The following is an 11,168-nucleotide window of genomic DNA, read 5'->3' as shown; positions in this document are numbered from 1 at the left end:
CTAAGTTTGCTTGTTTGCTTCTGAGAGACAGACAGAGAGCACAAGCATGGGAAGGGGCAGACTCCCCAAAGAGTGGAGGCCCCACGCGGGGCTCCATCCCAGGACCCCGGGGTCATGACCCAAGCAGAAGTCAGATGCTTAACTGACCGAGCTGCCTGGGCGCCCACTTCCCAGCTAAGCTTCTTGAAACAAGAAGCCACATGAACCACCGCCAAAATTACTCTTGCCAAGATCCACCTGTTGAGCCACTAGAGTGGGTCCGTGTCACCTCTTGTGAGCCAGCTGGAGGTCTCTTTTCCCAACTCCACGTTCAGTGACGTCATGTTGTTCTCCAGGATTTTTTTTAATTTGTTTAAATTCGATTTGCCAATATATACAATAATGCCCAGTGCTCATCTCATCCTGTGACGATGGTCCTCTTTTGCTATACAAGCTTCACAGGAGACATCTTTCATTCCCATCGTTTCAACAATTCCAAAACCAAAAGCTGCATCCTTGGCTCCTCCCTGGCCCTCACTTCCCCATATCCATCCAACATCAGGGGCTGTTGATTTTATCTTCCAAATAGCCCTCCTCCTCTCCCCTCTCCTCTCCTCTTGCCGGCCAATACATGGTCCAAGCCACTGCTGTCTCCAGCCTGGACCACTGCAGTGGCTTCCTACCCGCTCCATTCCTGGCCACTACTGTCCTCCACATCATTCTCTACATTTCAGCCACAGTGACTTTTCACACTACAAAACTGATTAAAATACTTCTTGTCCTAACAATTCAGTGGCTCTCTGTTGCTCTTAGTAGAAGATCTCAATCTGCAGCATGACTTGGGGACCCTGCAGGGTCTGGCATTTGGCCTCTGGTGTCATCTAAGAGCCATCTCTCCTGTACTCTGGCCACTACTGGCTTCCAATGCACAGTGTTCCTTCTAGAAGCAAACTTTTGTACATGCTGTTCCCGCTGCCTGGAAACTTGCTCCTCTTTCAACTCTTACTCCTTGTTTATTTTTTTTAAAGATTGTATTTATTTATTCATGAGAGAGGCGGGGACACAGGCAGAGGGAGAAGCAGGTTTCCTGCAGGGAGCCCGACGTGGGACTCGATCCCGGGACTCCAGGATCACGCCCCGAACCAAAGGCAGACGCTTAACCGCTGAGCCACCCAGGCGTCCTATGTTTATTTTAAAAATTTTATTTATTTATTCATGAGAGATAGAGAGGCAGAGACACAGGCAGAGGGAGAAGCAGGCTTCCTGCAGGGAGCCCGATGCAGGACTCAATCCGGAGGACCCCGGGATCATGACCTGAGCCAAAGGCAGATGCTCAACCACTGAGCCACCCAGGTGCCCCTCTTACTCCTTGTTTAGATCTCATTCAAAAGGTACTTCCTCAAGGCTGACTTCCCTTGAACTTTCAGACTAGCTTAGGACCCCCACCCCCGTGCCACTACATGTCCTCATAGCACCCCTTTTTCACAACACTTATTGCAATTGTAATTGCTTAGCTCTTTGTGTTCCCCGCTAGGTCATAAGCACCAGGGACAATGTGTTTTGCCCACTCTTGTATTCCCAGCACCTAGCTCAAATATGTTTTGAAGTAATGAAACATGACTTTCGGCTTCAGACCTGAAGTTAGTCTCCTTTTCCAAACTTCTGGTCCACATATCTAGTCTTCTGCTGGTGACTCCATCCTTCCAATGGCTCAGGCCCAGAACTTGGGAGTCATCTCTGACTCCTCTGTTTTTCTTACCTCCTGGGACCGAAATCACTTGCAAATCTTTTCAGATCTACCTTCAAAGTACATCCAATATGTCAGTGAGACAGTAGATGCCTCCTGATGGATGAACATAACCTAACTTAGGAAGCGGTCTTGCTAATTACCAGGCTGTGGAAACTCTTCAGGATAAACAACATAATTTCTTCAAAAATATATCGCAAGGGGGGAAACAAAGAGAGCCTCTTCACTGACCTGCAGTCTCTGCTGCATTGCAGTGAGAGTCAGCCTTTAAACACATTAGATCATTTCCTGTCTGTGGAAGCCTTCCCGTGGCCTCTCATGTTGCTTGGACCTTCTGGGACCTGTCTCTGACTTTCTGTCTTAGCACTCAGCTGCTCCTCTGTTCCCCCATCCTCTGTCAGCGTCAGAAGTACAGATTCTCTGGCAAGGCCCATGAGGTCCTGCTGATGTGTCCTCTGTGTGCCTCTCCTGGCTCACCACCCAAACCCCAGGTTTGCGGAGCAATCTGCCCTCACCCGTGCTCCTCTGTTTTAGCCACCCCTACCCAGGCCTGCTCCCACCGGGAAGCCCAGGCTCCCTCAGCCCTTGCTCTGTGCCATCCCTCTCATAACCTGACACAACCCAATCTGCTTCTGAGCTCCTAGGAGCTCAGAGTTTTGTTTTGTAATCATCCCTTGCCTCATCAGTCTCCTTCCTCAGATCCAGCTCCCTAAAGGTACAGGCTACCTCTTATGTCTCTAGTGCCCTGGCCACATCTCCTGAGACTCAAAATCAAACATATTTTGAATGAATTAAAATTCTACATAAATAAGCATTGTTATGTCTTTTAAGTCTCTGTACAGCAGTTTTGTATAATAGGAATAATATCCTTACCCCTATTATTACATAGAAGTCATAACTTTAAAAATTATTGGGAAAAAAAGTGCTCTTGATTTTCAGCAAAACTTTTTTTTTGGGAAAAAAAGGTTTTTATTTATTTGAGAGAGAGAGAGAGAGAATGAGGAGAGAGAAGCAGAGGCAGAGGGAGAAGCAGACTCCCCACTGACTGGTGAGCCCCGAAGCAATGTGGGGCTTGATCCCAGGACCTGGGATCATAACCTGAGCCAAAGGCAGATGTTTAATTGACCTAGCCAGCCAGGCGCCCTTCAGCAAAAGATTCTAAATAAATAGAACTGAGATCTTACATGTCAAGAATGAAATAGTAATTTAAGAAATATTTAAAAGTGTAATAATAATTTTTATATTCAGTTCTTCCATTAGTTGTCTAAATTTGGAGTTTCTTTTTAAAAATTGCACAGGAAGCCAACTTGCCTGTTCACTGACCACCTCACTTGAAGACTCATCATCTAGGGGTGCATTCTGGAGAGGGAAGGTGGGGTTCCTCTCTCCAGAAGGGAGTCCATAGCCCATCAGGATTTGGGGAAGAGGAAGGTGAAGAGTTCTCAAGTATGGAGGAAACTGCCTCTGCAAAGAGCATCTGATGGAGACACAGGGCATGGAACCAAATCAATGGATAGGTTACGAGAAAAGAGGGCAGTGAGCAACAGGAATAAAAGGACCCAAAGTAATTAATACAGTATGTACAAATAGGATTGCCTTGCATGATTTGTTTTGGTGCTTTTAATCCAGTTACTTTCTCAATTGTTACAAATTCCTTCAATGTTTAATCTGTTTTGCTAGTGAAGTGAGGTTAGTTTCAACAGACAGCAGTTACCAAATTTCTGGTTTGGGTTTGATTTGGATTATCCTTCAAATACAAAACTGATGCTACTGGTCAGCCACGGGAGGACTGGAAATCCGAGGTATTTTCCCTGTGTCGGTGATGGATTGTGCTGTCTGAGCCACTGGCACTCCCTTTCACGTTACCTACTGTGACTAATTGCATGCATTTGAAGATAATAAATTAAGGTTAGGACTATAGTCTGTGATGATGGAACACATTTTTTTCTTTATGTGAAAAATTACTCATTTATAGTAGCATTAAATGATGATTTTACTCCAAATTTTTTATTTAAAGAGTGCACAGGTTTAAAAAAAAAAAAAGGTCTTATAGGGCAATATCCCAACATCTTAAGAGGAGCCAATGCCCAAAATGTTGCATTGTCAGTAAAAAAAAGGAGTGGTGTGTCGGGGAGAGCTGAGACCAATACAGCCTCCTGAAAGCCATCACTGCAACGGCTGTCCTCCTCGAGTGGCGTTCATTCCTCACCTCGTGCCTCTCTTCCTCACTCTCTGCTTGGTTTACATTAAGCATTTTTCTCTAAGGTGTTTTGTTTTGTTTTAAAGATTTTATTTATTCACACAGAGAGAGGCAGAGACACAGGCAGAGGGAGAAGCAGGTTCCATGCAGGGAGCCCGATGTGGGACTCGATCCTGGGACTCCAGGATCACTCCCTGGGCCCAAGACAGATGCTCAACCACTGAGCCACCCAGGCGCCCCTCTAAGGTGTTGAGAAGAAACAAAAACATGGGCTTTGAAGTCAGGAAGCCCTGGGTGAGAATCCTGACTCTGGCTGTGGGATCTTCTCAAAGTCACTATCAAGTGTGGATGATGAAGTCGACTTGCAGGGGCGTCAGGAAAGACCTAAATGAAACGGCCCACGGGAAGAATGATGCCACTTCCAGGGCTCTCTGGTTCATCACGACAAGGTCAGGCCTATCCTAAGCACTACATGACAAGGAGACTTACCCACCTCTCTCATTCTGCTTTGTTTTTTTTTAAACGTGTATTTTGTTTGAGTCCTAAGCATGTAAGTAGGTATCACGGAAGGTAACCAAGTCAGGAAACGGAAATATATGAAGCAAATAGAACCTGTGGAATAAGGCTGTGACCCACAAAGAGGAGACTGCTGCTTGGCTGCACACGGGAATTAACAGTGAAACATGTAAGAGACTTAACATAGGAATAAGCTATTTTAATCAAGCAAAACCAAATTTGTATTCGTTATTTCTAAAAATAAAATTAGGCTTTTCCAACCCTTAACATCTGCATTTAATAATATCTTCTAACTGAAATACAGATGCTAGAACGGCAAATTACAATGTACCTTGTACAGCATATAGTATGTTCACTGCGCACACCTACTGTGGTTCTAGTTGGTCGTTAAGTACTCAACGCAAACTTCAACGTCACTCATGGTAAAGTCTTCACAATGAACAGAAAAAGGTGATGAGGCTGTCTTAAAACGGCTCTGCTATAAATTGTATAGAATATACAGTTACAAAGTCAAGTATTTTTTTATCAAAATATACACCCCTCCCTGAAACTAACACAAGCTATCAACATTTTAAACGGATAATACAATTATAGAAAATATCTGCAAAATTATTTTTTCATGTATAAATATTCTGCCATATTTACTTTGGTCTAGAATCATCAGCATACAAGTCCACTTAAAAAATTCCCACATGTGAGGGCTGGGAGACGTCACTACGGGTGATCGTTTTATAGAGTTACCTCAAATCAAAATGACTGAAATACACAGTAATTCTCTCTGATTAACGATCCTAATTGAAAGAAGACAGATTAGTAGATCACAGAATTGCCTATTCAATATTGTAATTATCAATTCAGAAAGGATTTTCATAAGCCCTTTGTGACTATCTCTTTTTTTTTAACAAGAACCCAGGTGAGCAGGGCAGGTATACATATATACAACGTATAAAGTAAGGTTGGATTTGTTTGCGTTTTCCCATTTTCCTCGATTATATAATACTGTATGTAAGTGAAAGTAGATGAACGAAAGCTAGATGCAGATGCAGTACTGGGGTTACTTAACAGCAAAATACTACTGTATAAAAAGGTCAGCTTTGATCATGTCCTTCTCTGGGTGTTTAAATGCCTTCTTGCCCACCCAAATCCACATGAAGTCTTCTTCATGGAGATATCACAATACTTGGAGAGAGGAACTGGAGTCCTTTGAACTACTTCTTCATAATGGTGACCTTGCAACCTTGGGTAACCTTGGGCTTCCATCTATCAAATCCCATGAACAGGAGTGGCTGTAGGTCACCCTTAAACCAGGTTCCAGATTCTGCTCACACTGCTGATCAAAGGGTAGGAATGTTTTCTCTCTCCCTCCTATCCTGGCAGTTTAAACGTAAGAATGATGAGTTCCAGTTTCCCAGAACCTAGTCCACGTGATGGAATGTCCTACTGGGCAATTGGACTTTGAGGCCAATGCTTGATGGTGTGGGTCAGCGTAAAAAGAAAACATGAAAAAACTTAAGTGGGTTTTTAGCAAGGGAGCTAGATGTCTGCAAACATGAAGACGAGGCGTCTGGCTTTGGGGAGATGTATCTGGGTCCTATAAATGATGGAATCTTATCACTCCACATTCCATCTCCCCACCCCACCCCCCCAAAAACAAAGCTACCACTGGAGGCAAGGAAGGTCACTACTTCCTCTTGCCCACTCAAGTTATTAATGGGTGAGGTGGGAGGTGTCTTTCTGATGTCCTTTTGGTTTATACTAGTGTACACTTGTGGGCTGCATAATCTCCAAGAAGGCTAATGATTACAGGGATTAGGCTGTCACTTTCAAGTGGCTGGGAATTCACCACCATACGCATGCTTGCACTAAATTTCCTAGACACTCCTTCCGTGGAATTGGGAGTTGTCAGGTTTTACTTAAACCCTTGAGGCTGACTAAGTCTGTCCGAAACAGACTTCCACATCCATGGCCTTGTGATGGATGGAAGACTGCAGGGAGTTTCAGAAGAATTTGACCCTTCTTTGTTATCTGAGGTGAGGGCACTGCAAAGTAATATACAGCACAGGTCATCACAGGAAAGTTCTGGGAGGGCTCTCCCCCATAGATAAGGCATGACCTATGTTTTCTGTGACTGGAGTAGACCAGTTCTAGTATAGCTCAGCCATAACTTCAAGGGAACAGCATTCCATCTAAAAGCACACAACATGCTCTTAAACCAGATTCAAGATGCTTTCTACTGATTTTTCCATCAGTCCTCACTATTTGCAGATCTATTGCTCATCAATTATAATTCTCTACAGGGGACGTGGACAGTTAAAAGTCATAGTGGTTTATATATGTATTTTACAAGGTTTGTGTTGCAGAAAAAGTAGTTCTAGATAATGAATGTCCTACTTAGGTTACTCAATTTCACACATATTTTCAGCTATAATATTAAATATCTCATATATATCCACTAATTTAAACAATCTTTAATAGTGCAGAAGCTGGATGGGAAAAATGACCGTCAGAGCTCATTTACCCTCTAACATATTTACGAAGATGATGTTTTCATGATATCTGACCCTCGTTTTCTCCAGTGACTAAAGACAGCTCAGCAGCCAGTTCCTATCAGCACTTACTAGAAAGTTTTAAATTAGGCTAACGTTCGACTCTTTTTTTTTTCCCACTGGCAGAAATACCACAGCTAAGAACTTCATAAACTTCCACAAGATACTTGGGATACTGGAGGATTCAGCTATTTCATTTTTGTGCACTTTGCATGAAGTTAATGCTAAAACCCAAAGTAGATACTAGGATCCTTTTTCTGGAATTTTCACAAAAGAGATTTTCTTTTACATTTCACTCCTTCATCAATGCTGTGTGAACAAAACTAACTTAAAAACAACAACAAGAGAAAACAGCTAACTAAAAAACAAAAACAAAAAAACAAAACCAAAACAACAAACCGGCCAACTTATATTTTTGAAGATTTTTCTATGTATCGCCACTCAAAGGACATTTTCAACAATGGTTTGTATGTTATCCTTTTGGTCACTGTCTTCTGAGTCATTGACATGTGCGTTCTCCAGGGGGTTTGAGTTTTCCTGGCACATGTCACCTTCTACTTTCTCCCGCTGACTTGGACTTTTGAACAAGTGTTTCTTCTGGTGCATTCCAAGGGCAGCGGCTGTTTTGCAAATTTTGGGGCACTGGAAGCAGGCGTAGCCCTTCCCATCATGCTCCCAAATGTGCCTCTGCTCATGATTCCTTTTTGTGGAAAGGTACAAAAAACTCTGAAAGCAGAACTGACAGTGGTAACGCTTTTCGCCGGTGTGGATCCTCTCGTGGATTTTGAGGGTCTCGTTCAAGGTGAACGCCTTGTTGCAGTACTGACAGATGAACTCCTTCACACCCAGGTGGATGCGTTCGTGTTTCTGCAAGTTGCCCTGCACCGAAAAGCGCCGCCCACAGGTTTTGCACGGGTAGGGCTTCTCCCCAGTGTGGCACCTCATGTGCATCTTGAGGGTGGAAGGGCTCTGGAACTGCTTGGCGCAGAGCTCGCAGGCGTAAGGCCTGGCGGTGAGGTGCCGGTGGGGCCTTCCTTGGCTGCCAGCCCCCGAGGTTTTGTCCCCATCACAGAGTTCACACTGCAACTTGGGCATCTCCTTGTTTTCTTCTTCCTCAAAGGCCTTCTCCTGCGGGGCCTTGGCCACGGCACGGTCCGGTTCTGCCGGGTATCTGCACTGAGTGCTTGGGCTCCTGTTCTCGTGTTCCTTCTTCCAGTTGACTTTCCTCATTTTTCTCAGCTGTCTGGACTTCTTTTTGGGTTTGTAGTTGTAGTAAGGACGCCACGGCTTGTCCGTGGAATCCTGGTCACTGGCATCATCGAACATTTCATTCATTTCCACACACTCGGATTGGCAGAGCCCAAGTGGGCTGTCTCTGTTGGTTTCTGGGTCGCTCTCTTGGGGCAAAGCCTCCTCCTCCATCTGATACTTGGGTCTTCTTCCTCTTTTGTAGAATAGCTTAGATCCCAGGATATGCCTTTTTACGATGGCTTCGTTGCCGATTTTCACGGTTATTTGGCAGAGGGGCGCGACGTTGCTATTCGTGGAGGTTCCAGGCAGAGCGGGCTTTGCAATGTAGGTCTCAATTTTACTGGTTTCTTTCATGCTTGTGGTTTTGCTCAACGACCCTCCGGGATCAGCACTGTACTTTGGCTCCTCGGCTACTTCTGCCTTGTTACACGGCACGGTTTTCTTTTTCTCCTTAACGCTTTTGGGTCGGCTGACAGCTCTGCTGGCTTTATCGGGCTCGAGTCTGCGGTCATCCTTCAGGGCCTGACTGGCAGCCGGGTCCGCGGGGGCTCTGTGGCTGCTGCTGCTCATGGCAGCAACGGCGTTGCTGTGCATGATCACTGATGAGAACTGGCTACTGTGCACGATGACCGACGGAGCCGAGCCGCTGTAGCTGATCACGGAGGCCGCGTTCTCACTGCCGTTACTCAGAGATGAAACAGGCCCGTCCCCTACCGGGAGGTTGGAGCTCACCGCGTTTTCAGTGGAAGAAACGGACACCTCCGTGGAATAAAAGTTATTGTCCAGATCAACTTTCAGTGCCTCCTCTCCCCATTTGGTCCCCTCTGTGTTCTGTGCGTTGGCAGAAGCTGGGACCTCCTGACGTACAGATGTTTCCAAGGGGACGGCCGGACCGTGGGTCAAGGTGTTGATGCGGTCTTGGAAACTCAAGGTCGGTAACTCAGAGCTGTGTGTGTTCTGAATCACATAGGGACCAGGTGCAGACTCATTCATCTGACTGTTTTCCCGGGCATTTTCATAGGAAGAGTTTCGGTAGCTTTTATAAGGAGCCCTCTTGCATTTCATAGGCAGTAGCCTATAAAGTTTATATGGATAGACACTAGGCTTCAGGCCTCCATTTGCTGTTTTTTTACTTATGGAAAGTCTGTGATCTATGGCATGGAAAGACTTCTGATGGTTTTTGAGAATATAGTAGGTCATGAAAGTTTCAAGGCAGAAAATGCACTGATAGCGCCTTTCTCCCGTGTGCCAAATTTCATGTCTTGTCCTGTACTCCGCCAATGCAAATACTTTGTTGCAATAATGACAAGGATATGTTCTTCTCCAGGAGTGAACGTTTGCATGTCTTCGGAGGCTGGATAAAGTCACATAACTACGTTTGCATACGACACAACTGTAGAGCATTTGCCCGTTAACAAATTTAACCATGTGGTCCGTCTCTGGCAAGGTACTTCCGGGACCGGAAAATTCACCAATCCTATTTTCAGATAATAGGGGTTCTGGACCTGTGAATGAACTTCCATTCTGTCCAATGGTAGGATAGTTTTCTAGAAAGCGTTGATTTCCCCCAGGAACCGGCATGTGGCTTGACCTCATACAAATCTGCTCGTGCCGATCCAGTCTGTTTAGAGTGCTGAACTGCTTGTTGCAGTATTTGCACACTAACGGCTCCTGGGTCGGCTTGTGAAGCTGCATGTGGGCACTGAGCAAAGTGCTACTGTCAAAGGATTTGGAACAACAGCTGCAATTGTAAACGAGAGGTGGGACCTCCACAGCCGGTGGCCCAGGCATGTCAGAGGACTTATTTTCATCTTCCTTGGAAAAACGGCCATCTCCTTCGTTGTTAGATTTGGAAGGAGGAAGAATTGCAGCTGGCTGTGGACTTCTTTCTTGATTAACCTCTAAGCTGGCTACTGGAGGGGGTGGTGTGTTTTCTGCAGCTGACTCAGAATCCTGGGGTATGGAGACTGTCTTTGGCTTCCGGCATGTTTTCGGCTTTCCTGCAAGAGCTTCACCATTTTCTTTACCTGTCTTAGCAGGGGAACTGCTGTCATGCTCACGTACAGGCGGATTTCTGTAGGCCTCGGCCACAGAAGAAACGGCGTACGAGTGCTCAGCTAGGGTGCGGACGGGTTCCGCCTCGTGGCACACGTCAGTCCTCTCCAGGCAAAGGCTAGTGCTTCTCATGGAGTCGGAGACCTTTTTAAAGCTCGCCCTCAAGTCCAGTGGAGAAAACATGTTATTACTATTTTCTGTTTCGATGATGGAAAATGCATTTGTGATCCTTGGCCCATTGGTGATTGCAGGTTCTTCATGCCTTTTTTCATTTTTTTCTTCTTTAACCACTCCTTTTTCAGTAATGCAAAATACATAGGGACCAGGGGAATTTGAGAAGTTGCGATCAGTAAGATCCTCCAAGAAGGATATTCCCAGCTTCTTTCCTGCAGCTGCAAGATCGGTGACTGTTTCCTGTCTCTTGACGACAACTGTGGAGCTGTAGATATAATTAAGAATTTCTGTAAACACTTCAGCTTTGAGATCATCCAGTTCCAGGACATGGCTGGAGATACAGATTGTATGGCTCCAAAAGATATTTTTGAAATAAAGGCTTGAAGCAGCTAGGACATTGCTGTGGGCTTTAAATTTGGTGTCTTCCACAATAATGGTGACATCACATAAAATGCCCCGAATGCGCTGCTCATTTAAGATGGAGAGCACTGTGTCACTGTGCAAGTCGTCCTTGAGGTCCCTGGAAAGGGACATGACTGTCATCTGAAATAAGAGGAGAGATATGATCAGAAACCCTTCTACAAGTAGTTTCTTTTTCTTTCTTTCTTTCTTTCTTTCTTTCTTTCTTTCTTTCTTTCTTTCTTTCTTTCTTTTTCTTTCTTTCTTTTTTTTTTTTAAAGTAAGCTCTATGCCCAACATG

At 44.9% G+C, this 11,168-nt stretch overlaps 1 protein-coding gene across 23 annotated transcripts in view; it reads right to left on the bottom strand.

Moving 5' to 3' along the window:
- Positions 1 to 4,620: 4,620 nt before the first annotated feature.
- Positions 4,621 to 11,168, bottom strand: part of ZBTB38 (zinc finger and BTB domain containing 38) — a 130,572-nt gene continuing 124,024 nt past the window's right edge. For all 23 annotated transcript variants that reach the window (XM_035704924.2, XM_049099915.1, XM_035704936.2 and 20 more), the window contains one exon: positions 4,621 to 11,011. In XM_035704924.2, coding sequence (XP_035560817.1) covers positions 7,430 to 11,011 — 3,582 coding nt within the window. In that variant the 3' untranslated portion in view covers positions 4,621 to 7,429. The remainder of the gene's footprint in view (positions 11,012 to 11,168) is intronic.

Source organism: Canis lupus, chromosome 23 (genome assembly GCF_003254725.2).
Source record: "Canis lupus dingo isolate Sandy chromosome 23, ASM325472v2, whole genome shotgun sequence".
In the NCBI taxonomy this organism is placed as follows: Eukaryota; Metazoa; Chordata; class Mammalia; order Carnivora; family Canidae; genus Canis; species Canis lupus.
The sequence above is the reverse complement of the archived record's forward strand: the minus strand, read 5'-3'. Positions and strand labels throughout refer to the sequence as shown.